The 22,461-nt window shown below is 42.8% G+C and overlaps 1 protein-coding gene across 4 annotated transcripts in view; it reads left to right on the top strand.

Moving 5' to 3' along the window:
* The first annotated feature begins 3,572 nt into the window (after positions 1-3,572).
* The window catches only part of PPM1F (protein phosphatase, Mg2+/Mn2+ dependent 1F), a 28,070-nt gene continuing 9,181 nt past the window's right edge, over positions 3,573-22,461 (top strand). For 2 of the 4 annotated variants that reach the window (XR_005829272.1, XM_040603348.1), the window contains exons 1-6: positions 3,574-3,840; positions 14,221-14,354; positions 18,480-18,679; positions 19,315-19,503; positions 20,670-20,813; positions 21,780-21,873. Coding sequence is in view for 3 of the 4 variants with exons in the window: in XM_040603348.1 (XP_040459282.1) it covers positions 3,665-3,840; positions 14,221-14,354; positions 18,480-18,679; positions 19,315-19,503; positions 20,670-20,813; positions 21,780-21,873 (937 nt within the window). In the remaining variant the exon portion in view is untranslated. Of the gene's footprint in view, positions 3,841-14,220; positions 14,355-18,479; positions 18,680-19,314; positions 19,504-20,669; positions 20,814-21,779; positions 21,874-22,461 lie in introns of all 4 variants that reach the window. The other 2 variants (XM_040603357.1, XM_040603371.1) reach the window with 2 other exon arrangements.

Genomic DNA, 22,461 nt, shown 5'->3' with positions numbered 1-22,461 from the left:
GTATTGATTCAGTTGTCCAAGTCCTCTCTTAGCTCTGTAGCCTGCTTTGGTACACTAGGATACTGCTCTGAAAATACCTGTGTGCTCAGCTGGCTTGTGCTGCTGAGAAGCTGGCTGTTGGCTGGGATTTCTGTCCTACTTAGGCGATGGCCCTGGAAGTGTGGGAAACCTCTCACTAGTCATTCTTCATGGCTTTTGAGCTGTGCGAGAGCACTTTCCTCTTTCTCCAAGCATGGCTTTTATTTTGGCCAATTGCAGACAAACTTTTGCTTGTAAAATCTCTTTGCTGTGTTAGCCCTGGTGGAAATAAAGTGCTGGGAACTTTCTCTCAAGTGCTTAGAATGAGCCATTGATGTGTTCTGGCAGATTTCAGTGGCTCCCTTGTAATTACTGCAAACAGCAAAGTTCTTTCTGATATAGGTATGTCAGTAACTGTGAACAGTTGTTCCGAACTGTCTGTGCCTGTGGCTGAGGAGTGAAGGCATTGGGTTTGTGCTGCACCAGCAGCCGTGGAAGCTTGTCCTCCCTCTGCAGCTGGGCAGCGCGGGGTGGCTGTGGCCCTGGAGAAGGCTCATGGTGCGGGAGGTGCCACAGCGCCTGTCAGTGTTGTGGCCTGGCACACAGGCTGGTGGTGGCAATGGTCTCCAAAGTGGAGTGGAAAAAATGCAGGGGTGATGAGTGGTTTGGTTTCTGTGTAAAACTGACAGGCATATTCCTGGGATTGCTTTAAAAGGTACAAGAAAGCGAGAAACTTCTTAAAATTATGAAGTCCCTGGATAGGTGTATCTCACCAACATTCAGGTGAAAACTGCATGTCTTGCGTTTATGGTTCTTACTGGAAAAAAAGAAAAGAATTATGGCATATGAAATTTCAGTTTACATTCCATGGAAAAAGCTCAGGGGAAAGTTTTTAGTACTTAGGAAGTTACCTTTGAAATAGCATCGTTCACTCAAGAGGGGAGAATTGATTTGGCTCCCATAGCTGATAAAAGAATAAAAATTGTCTGTGTGATACGGCTGCAATGCTTGTCCCTGCTGAGCTGGCATTGGTGTGGCCCAGGGAGCTTGCTTTTGTCAGCCTGGGGAGAGGGAAGTAGCAGTTGGTCTTCCAAGAAAGTTGGTGCTAAAAGACAGACAGTGCTCAGGAGTACAAAGAGAATCAAAATGCAGTCATTTGTTTGTTTATTTGTTTTTTAAAATTCAGTAATTATTTTTGTATGAAAGGAAAAAAGAGAATATATCTCTGATAGGAGCAGGGAAAGAATACAGTGCAGGCAAAAAGCACCTGACTGAAAGGGATCAGCAGCCATTTCATGGTCAGTAATACCGAAGGGGTGATTTCATTCTGTATCTAAGGTTACTCTCCTAAATCACTCAACTATTTAAAAACAATTCTTGTTTTTTGGAACTGCTGGTAGGGAGTGATTACAGCAGGGATGTTGCAGGATACAGGTTGCTGTAATTCAGTGTGGGAATATGAAGGGAAGAGGTGGTATAGGAATCTCCTTAACGTCAATGGCTTGGAAATCTCTGAAAACCTCAGCAGTCTCTGTTGCTGAACACAGTAAAATTTGTGCCTGATGCTTCAATCTGTCATGAATCCTGAACTTGTATTAGCTTCAGCAGGAGTTTAGAGCACTCAGATCCTTTACAAAATGGAGCGTCCAACTACTGAGTTAAAAGCCTGCTTAAAACTGTGATAACTTATTTTTATGTGATCCTCTGTGAAGTATCCCAGTATAAAAACAAGCAAGTTTTGAAAATATTAACTGTGCTTCCCGTTTCTTTTCAGAGATCTCTTGTAATTTTAAAAAAGTGTGAAGTATATTGTGTTTGCAGACTTTTTCAGTAAAATGGGGACAGCACATGAGAGAGTACTCTGAAATAAAGATGTCTGAGAAGGAGAAGACAAGAAATCAAGGTACCGCACATGCTTGCAGCAGTGTTATTTCACTGAACATGTACTAGTGCTTCTGGGTAGTTTGCTGTCTGTCCTGGCTTTGCAGCCTCTGGTATTTTATTCCTTCCTCCTCTAAAAATGTTCTGTTATATGCAGTTACCCCTGGCAGATGTTCCAATGTAAGGACAGAATCCTTACCACTCTTCTAATACCTGAAGTAAAAAAGTATTTCTAGTTGTGCATGCTGGAAACTGCTGCTGTTTGGAAGACATCACCTGTTCATGTCTAGGTCTTTGAATGTTGAGGAGGAGATAGGAAATACAAATAGGATTAAAGATGTCGGGGGGGGGGGGGGGGAGGGGGAAAGAGTTTGGAAGTTCGGGTGGGCTTTTTTCCCAAACTGAATATTCACGTTAATGTCTTGATAAAACTATGTGTTTAATACTTCCCAAATGAAAGGCCTGTGTTTTACAGTGTTAAAAATCAGAAAGCCAGTGGACAAAGTAATAAACTTAGAGTCTTGTTTTTGGGAAAAACTTCTGCCATTTCTTGGTTGGATGAGATAAATGAATGGCATTGTGCTGTGGTACCACACTTCAGCGAAGTTATGCTGTTACACTGCTCTGTGTGAGGCAAGATGGGATTTTAGTTGATACGCTGTGAATTCCCATAAGGTCCCCAAAGATCTATGAGCAGGGTCAGATTCTAGGTGCTTGCATCTTACTAACCTCACTGGGGGTTTTGATACCATAGTCTTTTTGTGAGTCTAGGATGCAGGATTTTCATTCACTCTTCTTGGAAGATTCCAGCTTGGGACAAAGATCCATCTAGTTTACTGACACTCTCCCTTTTCTACACCAGAGCTACTCTTGGACGAGCCAGAAAAGGTTAGATTTGATTGGTGGATGTGGTTATTTAACTACAACTAGTTTGAGAAACAGGTCAGTTTGGTATAGTTCTCTTCAAACTCGCTATGGCTTTAGTGAGCAGTCTGTTGAAGCGACGGTGGCGTGTATTTTCGCCAGTGGTAAGGTTTTTAAAGCTAGTGCCAGTGTTTTGAAAGTGAATAGGCAACAACCTGGCTCGACTGTGAAATCCGGCTTTGAAGCCACTTATTATAGGCGATTCAGTGGAAATGGAAACACGAAGGGATCGTGAGGATCAAGATGGGTGGGTGGGTGGGTGGGGATGGGGTGTCTTGGTGAGTAACTTTGGGTGAACCTACAGCCTGTGCAGCCTTCCCAGCCGCAGGTACCGCTGCACCCGACTTGCCAGGGCGCGTAATTCTTTATAGTCTGATGTAGAATTAGGAAATCAGCGTTTTCGGGTGGGACAGCCTTCGGGCGGGAAGTGGCGAGCTCGGCGCGCGGGTGTCGCTTGCCAGCGTGCGTCTGTTCTGCGCCGGCTGGTGCCAGCCCTCCCCGGAGGGCAGAAGGGGCAGCACTGCCTGCTCGTGTCAGGGAACTGCCGGCCGGCCCGCCCCGGGGGGCTCCCGCCTGTGTCCCCCCCCGCCCCCGGGGAGCTCCCGCCTGTGCCGCCCCGCCCGTCCGGCCACGTGGCCGCCGCGCCCCCCCGCATTCCAGACATTGTTCCCGGCCCCGCCCCCCGCCGCGGAGGCCCCCGCCCCGCCCCCCGCGCTTCGCTTAAAGGAGCCGCGCCGGCGCGGCCGCCCGCTGGCCGTGCCCTCCCCGGCCTGCCCCCTCGGCGCCCGTCCCTGCCCAGGGCAGGCGGCGGCCGGGCAGCGCGCCTCAGCGCGGCGCCGCCATGGCGCTGGACGTGGAGGCGGCTGGCGCTCCCCTGAGCTCTTTCCTGAGGGACTTCCCGGCGCCGCTGGGCCCGGCGGAGCCGCTGCCGTGGAGCTCCGCGGGCAGCGGCGCCCTGAGCAAGGCCGAGGTGCCGGGCGCGCTGGCCGAGCGGGCGAGGAGCCTCCTGGGCGGCAGGTGAGCGGCGGGCGGGCGGGCGCCCCTCAGGGCCGGCGCCGCGCTGACAGGCGGCGGGCGCGGGGCCGGAGCAGGTGCAGGCGGCGGGCGGCGCCTCCTGAGGCGCCTTCCCAGGCCCGGGGGCCGCTCGGGGCCGGCCGCGGGCACCGCTCAGCCTCTCGTGGGGGGTTCTGGCCCCCCGCCCCCCTCTTAACTGTTCTTGTGCGTATGCTCCCGAAAGCGGGGCTTCTAGCAGCGTGCTCCTGCCACAGGCCTGCCCGGGTCGGTGCCTCTGTAGTAACTCAGAGACGTTTCTCTCCCACTCTGGGTGCAGGAGAGATTACATTTCTCTCTGCAGTTAGTGTGACAGGGCCATCCATTCCTGTGGTACAGGGCCAACAGCTGGAGCTCAGCTCCTACGGGCACCTGCGCGACACGCCTGCAGGCCTGCGGCGGGAGGGGGCTCGGTGGGCTGCAGGGCTGCCAGGCCTGGACAGTGGGCCCACCGCACGGGCCTTCGGCTTCCCAGCCCTCTTGGGTTGTCTCGGCAAGTAGGACACGCTGGCATGGGCTTCTCAAGTAGATGTTTCCTCAAAACTTCCAAAAGCATGCTTGCACCGCCACTGGGAAACGCAGCACTTCTCTCAGCAATGTTTCTGTCAGTCCCTGATTTCAGGAGAGACGTCTTACTGCCTTCATCCTGACCAGTTTAGACTTCAACACCGCTAAGAATTTGGATGCAGTATGCTTCTTTCAGCAAGTTAATCTCCACCAAAGAACAAGTTGTCTTGCTCTAACCTCTTATCTCCTGGTAACCTCTTCTGTCTTCGTGGCTGCTTCCTGAAGCACTTTAGCGGTAGGGCCTGCACATTCCAGGTCTTACAGAGTTCCTACCGTGGCCTGCTTAGGTAACGTGTTTGTTAAAGAGTGGGAACAGGGGTTATGGATGGCCTGAAAGAATCTAAGTGGGGAGCTGACTTTGTGCCGAGGGTAACTAGTGAAGACAAGGAGTTAAGGGAGGCCAGTTCTCTTTAGGTATATGCTGAATGTTACCTCATTACTAGCGGAATTTGATAGAAAACAGGGTTTGAATTACATGTCTCTCTACCATCTGATGCATTTATGAACACTGGATAGGTATTTTTTTTATTGTTGAGTAGGTATATTGTTGTTGAAAGTGTACAGGTGATTTTTAGGCATGCAAATTGCCTTTAAAAAATGAAGTTACTTCTCTTCTTTATATTACAGAGGTGCTCCTGGACATATCCTTCAGGTAGATGGTGTGCCTAAACCTGAAGTTGAGAAATGCATACCAAAAAAAAAGTTTTTTAGGCTGCAGTTGAAAAAGACCCAGATGATCATTGCATTACTTAGTCTTGTTTTAACTAAATTGCTCTTGAACAAAACATAGCTGTTGCATTCCTGAATGAGATTGCAAATTCATTGTATGCACTGAATCTTAGAACTCTGTGGAGCCGGAGTGGTTCTGGATGAGCCTTTAAAGAACACAGCAATGCCAGTCTTGAAAAATACTTACCATATGGTAACCCATTTGCTGCGTGGGGCAGGCTAATGTTTTCTAAAATACTTCTGAGAGGACGGTAGGAAGCTGTACTAGATATGGGGTATAGGTTCTTAAAATTGTAGTGATTTTTTTATAACAGCATTTCAGAGTTAACATATCTGCTAACATTCTGTTGTTCTCTAGTGGACATATTAACAGGTGGAAGCAGCAGAAGAGTGTTGCTTTTAGAGTGCTTTCATCTCACCTGTCACTTCTGGTGTTTACACAGAAAGGAGCCTGCCCTGTCAGAAGCTGCATTTTTCACATACCTGCCCTGCAGCCAGATCTGATTAGACAGCGTGCTTTGTGCAGCTTCTTAAGTTGCAAGCTGGAGGAAAAGAAAAAAAGAAAGAAAAAAACCCAGGACAGATTCCTAAAGAAAGTAAAGCAGAATACAAGTGCAGTAATCTATTTATCTTTCTTTTCACAAAATGTACTTGGAAAACAGAAATATGTAAGGAAAATGTTTTTACAAATTCTTGTGGCTGCCGACAGGCAAAACAGTGAAGCAACCCTGTGTGTGATGCTGTGTGCTTGGGTGCAGTGTATCATGCCTAAAGTGTCAAATGTAGGGATCCCAGCAAATTTACAGCTCAGTTTTGGACTCCTATGATGCAAAGAAACCTCATTTTGCAATTTGAAAAAGGCTGCAGTTTCCTGTTGGGTGGGCTAACTTCTTGCATGTGGAGGAAAAGACCAGTAGAGCCCAAGACAAGGATCTAGTATTTTGAAAGTGGAGGCCGCCTTCTTGTAATCCATGTAATTAAGGACCAAACCTGAAGTCTCTGATTGTGTGAGAAATCGCCAAACATTACGCTTTCTTTCCACGTTCACTGCTGCAGATCAACTCAAAATGCAGTTTCAAAGGTTAAATAAACTTCTTAATTGATCAGAATCCCCTAGATCCTTGCTAAAATAGATAGGGAATGTAAGGAAATAGGAGAAGGAAGGATGCTAAACGTTTTAAGGAAAATCAAGGGGAGGGAGATGAAGCTTAGAAGACATTTAAAAGTTTGTGTAAAAGTTGTTAAAGATGCAGAAGTGATGCCAGATTAGGAAGCGAGTTCACGAGAGGTCACTGTAGCTTAGATCCAGTGATGTGCTGTTGCAGGCTATCACAGTAGCATCCCTAACACACAGATGGCAGCTCAGTGGAAAATACACACGTTCAAATATCACAGTGTCAATATAACTCGGTTTAACACCATGAAGATGTTATTGGATGTACCTTGCTGGCAGGTGGCATTCATGATTGTTCTGTATTTCCTCAGTTTGAAACTCTTCTGACACTCCGGCATCATAGAATGTATTGTACGTGATGATTAGTAGTGATGAAGGATTTCTCTGTAGATCAAGGAAGTGTTAGGAATTCTATTTGGCACACAGTTCTGCTGTTCTGCTTCGTATTTCTGCATTGTCAGATACTTCATTTACACTTGCACAGATGTGTGGGTCATGCCTTGAAGGACCCAAGCCAATAAAGGTCCAGCAATATCCTTGGCTCATGAGATGACATATGGTGATGTTTAGCATGTTCTTCCAGTTGTTTGGAGGCATAAACCTTTGTGTCTCTGCAAGGCAAAACAATCTTCCTCCACCACCAATCAGGATTTTCACTGAGAAGAGAATGGGGTAAGGAATAACATTTGTTAGGTCCAACAAGGAGTTTCTGAATGCTGTTGCTTCTCTAAGGCTACACACATCTCTTACGTAGAAGCAGTTGGATTTCTCAGGCTAACCCCCTTGAATGTCTTTACTAATCTGAAATGAACTATTTCAATGGACTCTGGCAAATGCAGCTAAGCCAAACACTAGCTAAAACAGCCAACCACTTTTGCTTCCTGGCAGGACTTGCACTTAAATCACTAATCTGGTGAAGCTTTGCACAGGTTCCTTCTTTGAATAATTCATTCAAATCAATGGTACTGCCTGCCTTGTATGGAGCTAATTACATATGTAAAATTATGAAGAATTTAGGCTTAAATAATCTCGTTTTGCAGAATTTGAATTAATACATGGGTTTTGGTAAGAGCTATGTGTTCTGACAGTCTGTGGAAATGGATGAATGTGAATGTAGAGTCTGTTAGTTACTTCCAAAACTTTAGAAATTAACGTGAAATTTTACTAACTTGCTCTGAAACAGAACATGAGATTACGTCAGACCCCCAAATACGAAAAAGCTTCTGTCAAGGGAAAGGAGAAAGAAACTTTGTATGACCATCTTGTGACATAGCTAAAGAACAATGTGAAATTCCAGCAGCCTTCCTGTTTGAGGAGACTTTACTACAGTAACAGTTGTGAGACTTCAGCTTCCTGTTCTGCCCCCTCCCAAACGATTCACTGTGTTTCATCTCTCAGTTGCCTCAGCATCCTGTTTTGTGTCTTTGTGTTTTACACTGTAATGCTTACACCCAGGGTGTGGCCCTGGTATCTCTATTTTCAGCATTTCACTGCTCTTAGAATAGTTAATTCAGCAGTTCTGATATTTTGATGGTTTTATGTGATATAAGCCTAAAAGGGGGGGTGGGGGGTGGGTGGACTGTTGCCTGTGGTTTACCCAGTCTCTTCTTAAAACTCCCTTTAGTCCCTTCCTCTGTGAAAACTAGTAATACCCTGTTTACTGTGACCTCTGCTTTTAATAAATCCCCTAAAATTTACTTCCTTGCTCCTAATTTGTACCATTTAGTGTATGTTATTATAATGCACTATACTTCTCGTTTCTAGGAATGTATTTACAGTATCGGTGATCCATCTACTTCAGACAAGAAAGTCAATTTCACGTGTCATTGCCTGCAAACAAACTTTCTAGTTTTCATGGGACCAGTTGTGTTTGGTGGCAAAAGCAAGCATGGGATTAGCAGAAACAGCCTACTCTTTCAGGCACACGAGTGTTCTCGCTGGTTTATGATTAATAAAGTTAGAATTGGAAGTCTGGATAAAGTTAATGCACAGGAAGAATGTGGCACTTCTGCTGTTTACTAGTTAACAAACTGGCTCTGGTAATTTTGGGTAGTGGTTAAAACTAGCTTATTTTCTGTTGTGTGTGGTTTGTTTGCTGCTGCTTCTGAAGATGTTGGGAGGACAGTAAAATGGCTTGAAAGAAATGCTGTGTAGCTTGCGTCAGTTCTGACCTGCCTCCAATAGTATATAGAGGTTGGAGAAACTGTTAATTTTGTGATCAGTAAATTTTTAGAATTTTTAGAATACATTTCTTAATTTAAAACTCTCGGGGAGTTTTCCCTGTTACAAGATACCCTCAGTAGTAATTTTGGGAAAGAATCATTTTGCCTTTAAAAAGAAAGTGTATGTATGGGGACACCTGCAATATAAGAGAAAAGAAACTTGATGAAATGCTGAAAAAAAGATCAAATCTTAATGATGAGGAAACTTTTAGGGCTTGCCTGTGGGTGTTTAAGTCAGTTTCTTTGGTTTTGCTTGGAAAACTGAAGTTGTCTTTCCTTAGGACTTCAGTATTTTGCTCTTACAATCTGTGTGAAACATCCTTTCTATTGCTGTTCAGATTGGGCACCAAGATAAGAAATACTCTATTTTGAAATAACAGATTTAGAGCTTAATTGAAAAGTAGCTTTTGTCAAATTAAGCCTCTCATGTTCTACTGTGTGGTTTTTCTTCCTGCTGAGAATGAAATGCAAGTAGCAGGTGACTCTCCATTGCACATTTTCTGTAAAACTGTTCAATGATGACTGAAGGGCCTAAACAGATGGATTCTGCATTCTAAAGCTGCTTCTTCTAATAGTTGCAGAAATAAAACTGAAAAAAACCTGCTTCATGTGAAGATGGAAACATAAAAGATTGAAATTATGTGTCTGGCGTTGTTTATATATTTGTTTTGATAACATCTTGTTCATCTACTGAAAAGACCTGATGTCATTAACACAGGAAACAGCTTTCTATGTGTTGTAGGATGTCAGATGTTCTCTCCTCAGCAGATACATATTTGTACTTTTCTGGTCACCGTCACCCTGGGAACTCTGGGTGCTGCTGTAATAAATACTAATGCTTAGAGCCACTTGAGTGGAAACATTCTGTCGTTGATTATAAGAATAAAAAGGGGGGAGGGAAATAAAACCAGCAGATTGGGGAGAAAATACTGAATACAAGCAGCTTTTGTTTATGAGGGAGCTTGTGACCTGCTATTATTTTGGCAGTATGAGAGGATCTTTCACTTACTAGAGAACTGCTAGCATTTGCAGATCTGCACTAAAAACACTTTGCTGATATAGCTGTAATGTGCTAGAAATGCACACTGAGTCCACAGTGACAAACTTTGCTTTACTGGCAAAGCTGTGCTGTATGTGATCTGGTGTTGCAGAGCCCGTGTAGCAAGCAAATAAGTGCACAAATACCTCTTCCCTCAGGTGTGCAAGCTTGTGCTAGAAGCTATTGCTAGGAGGTAGAGCACCTCTTCACTCAACAACGTGCGTGTGTGTACGCACACTCTGAAAGGAAAAGAGTATCGTACAGCGTTGCTTGCCTGCAGTACCACTGCTGCCTTGTTGCCATGACTTTGGTGATGATACCTAGAAAGAACATCATGTAACCTCCCGCTGCCCCCTCCAGTATGAATGGTGACAAGTGATCAACTACATGACCAATACAATTAGTAATCTCTTGTGCTTCTCTTTGTATAAAGGTTTCCTGACAGTAGTGTGGGAACTTGTGGCTGGGGGTTGTGAATTATTTTCCTTCCAAAAAAAAGTAAAAAATTCAGAAGGCTTTGCATAAACACTGGGTGTTTGATATGGCCTAGTGAGGCTTTGTACCACTCTCCGCCAGGTCACACAGAGCTTGCTTCTCTCTGCTCAAAGTGCTGAAGAGCAGCTGTTCAGAGTCTGCCATCTGCTGCGCTGCTCTGCTTTCTCAAAGCTGCTGTAAGCTGTGGGCATAGAGCACAACGGAAAGTCTGTCATCTATTTTCAAGCCTTTGAAAAAAGTGTAGTCATAGTTGAGGCTGTGGATGAGATGTGGTGGCCTGACCTTTGATGCTCTGGATGCTTCCCCCTTGCCCTGCAAAGCTGTTTACTAGAGACTTCTGAATAAACCCTCTTAAATTTGAGAGGAAGAAGAGGTGGGGGCATCTTTGAACTTGGGACTTGTTTGCAACACTCACTGCAAGGGTACTGGGGATCTTTTAACCCAAATAAAACCAAATATGTGATCTTACTAGGGTTTCTGCTTCCTGAAGGAAGATGTGTATATTCTGTCTTTTCTTTCTGAGGGCTGATATGTAAGGGGTTAATAACAGTCTTACGATTGATCTGGCATACATGAATATACTGTGGCTGTGGTGGCATGACAGCTTGTCTTTTAAAGTGAAATAAAATAGAGAACTAAACTGAAAAGAAACAAGATAAACAAGAAGAGAAATAAGTTCTGTTCTGTAACTCATGCCAAATCTAAAGTATGCAAAATAGCGTAATTGCTTTCTACTTCCGTGTGTAACTTTATTTTGGCCCACAGGTACGTGTACCAACAGAAGCTTTGCATAGCTCCTTTCAACAACACTGCATGTGTCCAGTAGTCCAGAATCTTTCGAGGAGGATGACATATACATTTGTGTTCTTTATTAGCATAAGTATTGGTTTACTCTTCAACTTACCGCTTTTATCTATACTCAAGTTTTAAAAATGAGGCTTGAATTTTACCGTAAGTGGCTGGAGGTTATGAACTCCGTGCTGCAGGCACTGGCGATCTGACTTTAGCTGGCGGTGAAGCTACAATGCCTCATCTGCACTGTTACAACATGCATTAATTCTTTTTTAATATTTTTTTGTTGTGGTCAAAACACTCCCTTTTTGTTAGCAAAGAAATAGCCTGTAGCAAAGAAATTCTTAAGTACTACTACTAGCGTGTGTATGCTGAGGCTAGTAATTAGTGTTGTGTGTGTCATAGAAATGGGGCTGACATGATTCTCTTAAGAAAAGGTAACATGTTTTCCACATAGCATGCCCCACCAGCTTCTGTCTTCTTCCCAACACAGTTGTTTTTCCATTTAGGAAGCAGCTACAGTATTTCTTATGATTCATGAAGATTAAATTATGCTTGGTTCAGCCTGTCAGCAGGGTGTCTTGGGCTTCTTTTGAAAGTAAGATTTTAACAATAAGTGACATTCTTCTTTGCTTACAGAAGAGGTTTGAAGTCTGTTATGGTAACTGCAGTGGGCTTCTACTTTTACACTGGTTGCCATAGGTACTGTGCCTGCTTCCAAATACTCTCGAGCCAAGTGAGACCTTGTAGCTCTCAACTAAAGCAGCAGTCCTTACTGTTCTTTAATTGTATATTTTGTTAACTCTTGAAATCTTTGATTTAGAGGATGGTACTAGAACCAGTAAACGTTGAAACTGAACGGAACATGCCATTGCTGTGGAGCTCTGTTTACGTGAGCTTGAGAAGAAAACCAGGTTTACCAGTACGGTAGTACTAGCATTAAGATTTCATTAAGCTATCAACAAATATGTTCTGTTCAGAACCAAGGTAAATGGGTAGTGTCATTTTTTAGGCTTTTATTTTATCGTTTGTCAGTGTGTTGGAATCAACTGTTCAATGTTGTTGGTGGCTGCGTAACAAATAAAATCCTAATAAACAACAATTTTCTTTGTATAGATTTGCAAAACCATGGAGGGGGAGGAAATGCATAGGAAGTAAAGCTGAATGAAGTGTATCGTCACTGAGGAATCTGAATTTCCTTTTTAGGAACTGGTTGGCAACTGGAAAAAGTTGAAGGATGTGACATAATGACTTATAAACCTTTTCTTTGTTACAGGCATCCTGTAAGCAGAGGTTTATACAGGACTTGTGAATTACAGCACTTTGTATACTGCCTTTTGTTTAAGCTTCTCTGTGTGGACCCAGCTCAGCAAGTCAGGGCTGTGGAAAGCAGAAGTCTGCAACGTTTAAAATCAAAGTATTAAGCCCTTTTCTGATGCTGAGCTGGAAACCCAGACAAGATTTGCATTTTTCCTCCAGCATAGCAGAGAGATTCTGAAGATGACTGAAGCTGCGGCCCTCACTGTGCGTTTAAATGCATAGCTGTTTCATTTAATATTTTTTTGTCTCTGTTCTTGGAGCTGAAACCTGATTTAACTAAAGCTTCTGACTTTCAGCAGCATCCAGCTACACATCTGACATTGTGTGGCTTACATCTTCATATTCCTTTCTTTTTCACCTATACAAACAAAAACAGGAAGTAGGACTTTGTGGGGGGGTTTGCCAGATCAGATTTGGATGTATTTCTTGCTTGACTTTTTAAAAGGTTGTCTGTTAGTGTCAGAGTGATTGTAAGCAGGCATTGTTACTTGTATCTTGGGTAGGAAAGGAACTGACTCCCTTAAACATATTAGCCTTAAAAAAGAAATAAAAAGCCAGTTTCTGGCTTCCCTTGATGTGATATGACTGCAGCTAGCACTGAAAGGACTGCAAACATGTTGCCATGTATTTGAAGTACCAAAATGACTCATTAAAGTAGGCCATCACTGTACCGAATGCGTAGCATAAACCACGGTTCTGTTAGCAGCCTGCTGACTAACACAATGCTTTCTGTTTGCTGCCACAGGAGGTACTCATACATGGCTGTGAGGCTGTGACAAGGCCTCTCTTTCAGAAGCACAATGGCAAAATGCATTTCAGCTTCTTGTCACTGGGATCTAAAACCTCATGGTCTTCCCCTTCCCACTCTTCTGTACGCGCAAAACCAGTCATCTCTTGAACGTCTGCAGAGACTGGTTGCTTCCACCATTTCTTACTCTGTAGCTAGTTTTATGTGGGACTTTCTAAATGTTTCCTGGCAAAACAAAGCCTTGTCTTTGACTTGCTGCAGGTGCCTTAATGTGTTGTTTGCTTTGGTTGTATAATTTGAAGCTTTGTGGGTGTCAAACACACCATGAACGGCAGATAAAATGCTTTTTATGGACATCCACGCTTATTCTTCGTTGTGCTTATAGACAATGTCTGGAATGCACGTTATGTACTGTAATTGTTAGTGCCTGCCATGGGAATATAGTGAATAAAAAGAGTTATTTTCTAGTAGCCCCATTTTAAAGTTGGATTGGGCTTATTTGTTTATAGATTCAAAAGCATTATAACAAGTATGAGCTTCCTGTAAAGCACATAACTTGCATAAAGCATTAAGTAAAAAGGAGAGGGTGTGTAGATTGTGTATCATTATTGTCTTCTAGATGCTTCAGCTGAATCATAAGCCTTGGAGTCTTTTCTTATCCTAGTCCCCAGTGCCAACTCTTTGCACCTTCTTCCTGGGTGATTTCTTTGGGGAACTTCTAGTCAGGTGAAACTGAGTGTGAAGGGGCTGTGGGTTAGTACTGAGCATGACTTCTCTTGTGGAGGGAAGGGAATTGGAGTCTTAAGTAACCTTTTTGGAGATTTGCATGTACCACAAGGCAGAGATCCTGATACTGTCTGTGGTGAGACAGTAGACTGCAAGCAAGAAATGTTGTGTAGTGAGTAGAGCCAAAATGTTTGTATTCAGAGGCTAGAACTGAAGGTAGCAGTTCCCATCCAAGAGCTCAAGAGAAGAAGGTACCATCTGTGACTGGAGCGTGAGGCAGCAGTTTGAAAACATGATTCATACGCATCTTCCTCTTTGCATTCTTGAGAAAGCAGTTGTCTAACTGAAGATCTTACTAAAGATCTGTGAATAAATATTGAACATATGGTTTCCTCTACTAGTTTACTAATGAAGTTGGAATTACTGATTGTGTGTAATGCTTTCTAATTCCGAGGTCACCAGCCATAAACAGTGAAGTTGTAGCTCAATTTAAACTAATGCAGTCTGTTTTGCTTTCCCTTCCTTTTCTTACCAGCAGAGGTGTTTCACCACTTCTTGCAGCATCATTGATCCATGCTGCGGTTGACGAAGTTCTCCAAACAGACTTGACTGAATTTAAGCAGCAAAGTGTGGAAACAGAGGGAGAAGGAGATGAGGAAAGGTTCACCTGTAAGTATACTTTTTTCCTTCTGTGGTTTTCCCAGAGGATGTCTCTTGGAAGACTTCAGTGTTTTGAAATGTTTCCCAGAATATTTGGTTAGGCTGTCTGGCAAGCAGCAGTGAACAGAACTTTACTTGCTCCTGCTGCGTATCTGTGGGATGAAAGGTAGCTACGCTAGTTTTGTGGGCAAGATGCAAACATGGTATCTGGAGCCCTGGACTGGTTGTGTGGGTTGGCTTTCTGGAAAGGGAAGAGAGTTTCTCTTCCCAGAAAGAATTAATGATTGTGTCCACTGTGCTTCCTGAACTGCGCTGATTCAGAAGTTTTCTTTTCCTTGTTGGATAATTTCATTCAAATTGAACTGCTTCAGTTCCTACCTTAAGTTGATAACCTCTTATATTTTTGAAGTGTGCCCTTTTCTCTTTGGTGGATTGACCTTAGCTAATGACTCCTACGTTTTGACACTGGCATCATCACGGTTGCTGTTGTGCAGCCATGCTGACACCTTAAATTCATCTGTATAATCCATCTTGCTTTTGTCTGTCCTTGGGAACCAGATTTTGGGACCTGTGGCCCCCTCCACAGCCTGAACATTGTGAAACTCCGGATTTTTCTCTTGGCAAGTTTCTCAGTAGTCTCTGTCATTATCGATTACTTCTCTTCCCACCTTCCTCTATAAAGATGGGATGCTGAGGGATGAAAAACGTGATGCCTGAGTCTCCTGCCTGATGCCTGCATTCTCTCCTATCCGCGTGAACTGGAGTGAGAACAGACCTTGGTGACTGAGTATAGGGTTTGTGCCTCGTCTAACAGATGGTCCTACGGCATTTACATGCTGAAGTGTTTAAGATTAGACTTCACCAAGCCTTCAGTCCCAGTGCCAAGGATTTAAATGCAGCAGGATGCAGGCGGAGTGGGAGATAAAAATGGAGCACAGATGTCTTAGGCAAACTAGTGTGTCCGTAAGGGGAAATACTCGCCCTTCCATTTCCCTGTAATGACTTGAAAGGTGGTTCAGCGTGCCCAGAGGATATGTCTCCAAGCAGAGCTCTGGCAACAGCCAGGATACCACACTTCCCAGACACCTATTTCAGTATTCACCTGCAAGTCTGAAACGACAGGGGGGGAACACATGTGATGCAGTTCTGCTGCACCCTGAATATTCCATCCCTTGCCTTAATGCTTGTGGCCTTCATCTGGCCGGAGAGATTCAGCAAGCTTCCAGTGCATTGCATGGGAAGAGCTGGCATCGCATCAGCTTGGCTGGGGGCTGAACGACGGGCCGAGCCCCCACTCAGCTCCTGCGGTGCGGGGAGGGCAGGCTGTGGGCAGGGGGCAGCGGCACGGCCTGGACCCCGGCTCCGCACTGCCCCGCGCCCTCTGGCGCCCTCTGGCGGATCGGGCCGCGGCCTCTGGCGCCCCGCGGTGGGGCTGCGGGGGCCCTCCCGCCACCCGTGCAGAAGCAGGTTCCCAGATCATGCCGCAGGCCTTCAGAGGTTCTTGCAGGTGCCTCTGCCACTCGCTTTGAATTGAGCCCCCCCGGAGCGCTCTGTCCCTGCGCTCCCTGGTGTCTGTCTGGGAGCAATTGTGTGGGTTTTGCTGCCACTGAGGAGTTTTACGTGGCTAGGTGGCTTTGTGCAGGGGAAGATGAAAGTACAGATCTTCCATAACTAGAAGCCCTATGTTACATTTGCAGCGTTGGCTGCAAGGCACATGATAAGATACACCATTGTCAAAAGCGATACAAAAGCATCTATCTTACTTTCTGCCTTACATCAGAGAGAATTGTGGCTTACTTCGTTGTGATTTTGTGCTCCAGTAGTGTATCTTTACTTGCTATCACTCAACCTCTATAGAAAAATAAGGAACAGCATACTGTAACCCACATACAATAATTATGTAGGTTTTTGGCACAAATAGTTGACAAAGCAGCTGGAAACTGGTCAGCAGAGCATCTTTCAGTCACTCTGCTGGGTACTTTTCATTGACTCCCATGTAATGACCTTTGAGGTGAACTGTAGCAGTAATACAAGATGTGAACTGCTATGTATTTGTGAGCCTAGGGTTATAATTTCTAGTTCTGGGCCTTATGAAAATCTTGGGCTCGTGGAACTTCAGTTAGTGAATCTTACCTGAACACCTAAGAAATTACAATGTTTAGAAACGGTGGGTAATGAAGAACTTGATAGCACACAGGCATTTGCTTGGTCACAAGCATGTAATGTCTCTGAAATTGTGTATGATCCCATTATACTGGTGACACTTGTACAATAATTCCTGCTACTGTTTTGCTTTAAAAGCTGTAAAGGTACAGGATTGGAGTCCACTTTTAAGATAGCGCAGGCAAAATCAGAAATTCCTTGGATGAGTTCTGTCTTGAACTAGTTCAGATCCTCTCTCACCACTCCTTGTCAACAAATGCCCTAGAATCTTCCCGGTTCTGATGGCTGAAACCTTTTCAAATTTCTATCATACGTATTCCTGTCTATTTTATGTTTGGTCATTCTTGTGCCACCATTGTCATTTCAATTCCCTATTCACCATTCCCCTATCAAACTTTATGGCAATCTGCTTACTGTTCAGGTGTCTGCGTTGTCTAATCTCAGCAAGGAGTATCTACTTTAAAGGCATTAATTTTTCTGTGAGTTTGGATTGTACTTGTTTTCCCTGTCTTGTAATAGCTATTACATCACTTTAACTGTAAAACTAGGAAGAAAGATGTTCCTTGTGCTGCAGCATAGTATGGACTCTGTCTTCCTGCATTGCAATAATAACTCGCTGGCAAAACAACTTGGAATGAAAGAGAAGTGATTATATAAAAGCAAAGTATTTACGTGTGCCTATATGAGTACCACTGTTTGATGTGGTATACTACGGAATTATTTCTGGTGTTAAGGTGCTAAATTTAATGTCATATTTCACAAGCTTCATATTTAAACAGCAATGTGTGTCCAAGTCTTCTGGTCAGTATTAGTCAAGACATTTACAAATATGTAAACTAATAATAGCTGTAGACAAAGCTGTCTAAGGTGCTGTCCTATTTAATTATATTTGTATATGGGATGACCTAATATTTAAAAAGTTTTAATATCTTGCCCATTCAGACCTGCATATTAAGCAAACTGAAAGTAGTTTTGGTTAATAGGTAGTGACTGCTAATCAAAGATCTGTGTTTAAATTGAAGCTTTCAATTCACCAGGACCAGAGCTGCATCTGAAGCTTTGAGGCAGGGTTCTTACTCAAATAACAAAACTTTAAATCATTACCTATTCAGAGAGACACAGCATTGCAAAGCTAGACACAGTGCCAAACACCAAACCATTCAGTCTAATGAACAATAAGTTTGGATTAATTGATCTTTGGGACCTGTCAGAAAAGGATTGGATTTGAGTGTCTGGCCGGAGCTTTTCACACTATGCTCAATGGATGTTTACAGTTCTGCTCTGTAATGACAAAGCAGGAAGGTGGCGGAAGTGTTCTTCTGTCCCTCTAGCTCCTGCAACCATGTGTATTTAAAAAGATAAAAAAAAGCTTAAAATTCTAATCTGTTCAGCTCAACTGTGAGTTGAGTTATTGACCTCAACAAAACATTCTCAGACTTCCTTGTTGTTTTCTGTGGAAGTGGTTCAGTAGGACATAACCTGACCCAAAACCAGGCTAATGCTTTTTCAACCCTTGTGTCCAAGAAGACAGCAGTCTCTTATCTCTGAGGCTTTTCTGCCTGCTTGATTATTCCCTTTGTTTTTTGTTTTTTGTTTTTTTAAGGGGTGCACTCCTACCACTATACCTTGTGCATTTCACTCATATAACAAGATTAATATCTAATATGCCAGATGGATTTTGGGGTCTTTGTTAGGATTTTTGAAATGTAATCACCTACTTGTTAAGCCTCAGTTTTGAAAGAGAACTAGTAAGTAAAGAAGTTGCTCTTATCCTTAGTATTGTATTCTTTTCCATTGCCACTTTCTCTCCACATTATTCTCAGGAGCCTACTTTAATTCTTACGGAGCCTGTAAAGACAATGTGTATGTAGCTCTACGGAAAGAGACTTGAAGGAAAGAGAGGCCAAGAGATGGAGTAGTGTAGGAAGATGGGGTGCATAACAATATTTTTTTTTTCTCTTTGTCTGTCAGTGCTGGATGGAGAGTCATTGCAGCGCTGCTTCTTTAACAAGCTTCGGGATGTTTGCTTTGAGTGGCAGAAGCAGCTGCCACCACTGAGACCACTGAAGCGATTCCTGCTTGTTTCCATCCACGCCATCCGTAACACTCGCCGGAAGATGGAGGACCGCCATGTTCTGCTCCCAGAGTTCAATCAGCTGTTTGGTTTATCAGTAAGTCTGGGCAGAATTGGGGAGGGCAGGTTGTTAGCTTTTCAGCATTCCTGTGAACACAATGACCTCGTGATGGATGATCTGTGAAATGGTAAGAATTTGTTGCCACAGATTATTTATCACATCTGTGCTGGAGGCAAAGACTTACTGACTCAGATCACTAGGGGCTAACCACTGCCCTCATACAGAAGGATCCTGTGACCTTGGGTTTCACGTTGTGATACAGGGTGATGGGTGGTTCACCTGGTGTTACCTTGTTGGAATTACAACGTTCTTGTGACTGAGGTAGCAGATATATTAGAGAAAAGAAGGGGGAGAACAGGAGTTGTACAAGTATAAGCACCAATTAATGAAGCTGCAGTGGGACTACGTAATCAGCTGTCTGCTGTTTCAATCCCAGATTATTTTCAAGAATATTAAATGACTTAGTAGCAAAGAAAGAAAAGTAATTCCCCTGCAAATTGCCCATTTTATGCATTTTGTACATGGTAAACTGACTTAAATTGCCCTTACCTATGTGGTATTGTATGGAAGAAAGTCCAGAATAAAGAATCTTTGCTTGCTGGTACCAGTCTGTGAGCTGTTTTGGTTTTGAACGTGAATGTGTCTTCCTCTCTCTCCCCTCCCCGCAAAAGGATGATGTTGATCGCGCTTACTTTGCGGTATTTGACGGCCATGGTGGAGTGGATGCTGCCAATTATTCAGCAACCCATTTACATGTAAATGTTGGGCTACACAAAGAGATTGTTAAGAATCCAGCTGAGGCCTTGAAATGCTCTTTCCAGAAGACAGATGAAATGTTTCTTTTCAAAGCCAAAAGAGAGGTGAGTGGGTAGAGATTAATTCCATTGTATTTAAATAACACTGAGAACTGTTGGACAACATGGTATTATCTAGAAAATTCTGGCAGTACAGTTTCTTTGAATCACTGACTTCTTTATGAAATTATGCTACGTGTAAAGGTTTTCTTTGATCAAATTATTTCTTTTTTTTTGAGGAAAAACAAAATGACAGTGCTTGCAAGTTCAAGATGAGTGATTAAAAAGAAGTGTTAAGTGGTTTAAATGATCCTGACATACCAATTGTTTAAGAGAACACTCTGCTGCCTCTTTGCCTAAATTAGGCAGCCTCTAGATGTTCCGTTGTACTACCTCTTACCTGGAAAAGATGTCTCTCTCTTCCTGATAATACAGTCACTGTCTTCCTCTTTCTTGTCCTGCCACTAGTGTCACAGGTGGTTGTAAGATGAAAAATATTATGTGATTTAAATAGGACTTAAATTAATTAAACTTATTGATCAGGTTTCAATCCAGTTGGTATGATAAACATCCTTTCTTCAAATCTACATAATGGGAGGCTGGTTTATTATATAGTTTAATGAGAACTCTTATTGTGGCAGTAACTGAATATGGAAGTCTGTTGTCAATATCGTCATTTCTGTCAATGAGGTACAAAAAAGGGACCAGCATCTTCATGAGGTCTGACTCTCAATAATATTTACAGGGAATCTGGGAGAGTTCGGTTCCTTGCTTTGTTGACATCCTCATTTAAATACCCAAGGATAAGGGGTTATATGCAGAGCAAGGTGTCTGTAGTTGCTAGTAGCAGAGTGGAGAGTGTGAAAAGGACTGGGGAGACCTGTGTGTATTTGTGAAATGTTTATACTACTGAAATTCAGATCCTTTTTCTTTTCTGTGTGTCTCTGTGTTTTGAACAATAGAGGTCTTAGTTTCCTGGATCAGTTTTGGAATTGATAGCAGAGAAGGAAGAACATAACAAAGGCATTATTCTCCATCTGCATGTTAGAATATGTAAATAGTTTATTTCAAGTCTGTCTGATATCTTGTACCTTTTTTTCAGGTGCCTGAATTATGATTGGCAGATCTACTCTGCTGCATTTAAGTGTGATTAAACTTAGGTTTATAATATTGCCATGTAGCCTAGTAGGGCTTGTTGAATATTCACCTAACATACCTGTTTTCTTCTGTAGAAGCTGCGGAGTGGTACAACAGGTGTATCTGCATTGATTGTAGGAAACAAGCTACACATAGCATGGCTAGGGGACTCGCAGGTAATGCTTGTGCAGCAAGGAAAAGCTGTGACGTTAATGGAACCTCACAAACCAGAGAGAGAAGTAAGTCTGACTTTATTTTCTCTGATATGTGTGTTAGAATCTTTCTTGAAATGTTTTGGAATCAAGCCTTCTTGAGTGCTTGGTTCTTTACATAATTACGTATATTGTATGGTAGGATTCAGAGAATTGGTAATTTCTGGTTTTTCCATCCACTCCTGTGTCTTGAAAAGGTGATTCCTACAGGTGTGCCCTCTTGAATGTACTGATGGTACTGGTAGTCCTGACTTCAGTTCCCGCTGAGACTGTCATTTCAAAATTTGTAGTAATTAAAGACTTCCACGGGATTTTTATGTGTGTGAATTTAAAACTGCCTGTTACAAATTAACTTACTAATTTGAGACTTACAGCTTTGTAAAATCTTAGCTTAATGCAAGTCTTTCATAATATGCTATACCATCTTTCAAAAGCTAACGATAATCTACTAGCTTAACTGGCTTAAAGTGTATTGTGTAGCCAGATATTTTATTAAATGAAATTTGATGGGGATCTTGTGAGTTCAGATAGCATTGCATGACTCTGCCTTCATAGCATGAATATTTGTAATAACTGAGTAATTAAAGGAGGATCAATGCAAATACTATTTCTACATAGTCTTGTTATCTTGCTTTTCATTCCAAATATTTACATATTTACCCACTTGTTGTATGGGATGAGAAGAAGTGGCAGGAAAGGGTACCTATCTATATGGGAAAGAACGTCATGATACAAAAAATCAAGAATTTGTGGTTTTGTGGACAAGCCATGGTACAGTTGCGAAGTAGGTGGGTTGTATCCAGAAATCTTAGGTGCATGTTTCCCAGCTAGATTCTGATAGGTGTGTTTGCTATATTCATAGTATAAATACAGAAGCTGACACAGCTCTTAGTTTTTACTTTTGTCTTTTTTTTCCCCTCGACTGGGTAACGGCAAGGTCAGTAAGCCATGGGAAGGCTTTCAGTATAAAAATTGTATTTTACTCTCTTTCAGGATGAGAGAGCACGTATTGAGACTCTGGGTGGTTGTGTAACCTATATGGACTGCTGGCGGGTTAATGGTACCTTGGCTGTTTCCAGAGCAATTGGTAAGATAAACCATCAAAATTGGTATAGTTCATATTAAATTTGATTGAAACACCCCACCTGAGACTGTATGTTTACTGTGAATGAAGTTTTGCTTAGCATCGACCAAATAGTAAACCACTCATTGTCTTTGCCATAAGGCTAGCTTACAGGTATATCACTTGCATAGTTTGCAGCTGTATAATCTTACTGGTTTTACCATAAGCATAGAATATTGTTTTATTTTACATACTAGCCATGAAAGTCCTAATTCTTTTATATTTCTAAATCTTCTGGTTTTTGTAAATGTCTCTGATACTGTTGTGTTCTACAGTAGCTTAACAAATGTGGAGCATTTAATTTGTAAAGGTGGAGGAAGTGACAGATGTTCATTTAGCCTTCTTTATGTGTCTGAATTTCTGCTTTGTGGCTTTTTTTCCCTCCACTTTAGTATATCTTTCTCCTGACTGCAGTACTTAAATCAGATTGCAGATTGCTCCTTTGAATCACACATAGCCAGCAAGTTAGGTCATTTTAATTGTAATTTTTCAGAATCTTATTAGATAAGATTAAGGGCAAAAAGAGAAAAGACCCTGGGTAAGTACAGTAGA

Source organism: Falco naumanni, chromosome 1, assembly GCF_017639655.2.
Source record: "Falco naumanni isolate bFalNau1 chromosome 1, bFalNau1.pat, whole genome shotgun sequence".
In the NCBI taxonomy this organism is placed as follows: Eukaryota; Metazoa; Chordata; class Aves; order Falconiformes; family Falconidae; genus Falco; species Falco naumanni.
The sequence above is the reverse complement of the archived record's forward strand: the minus strand, read 5'-3'. Positions and strand labels throughout refer to the sequence as shown.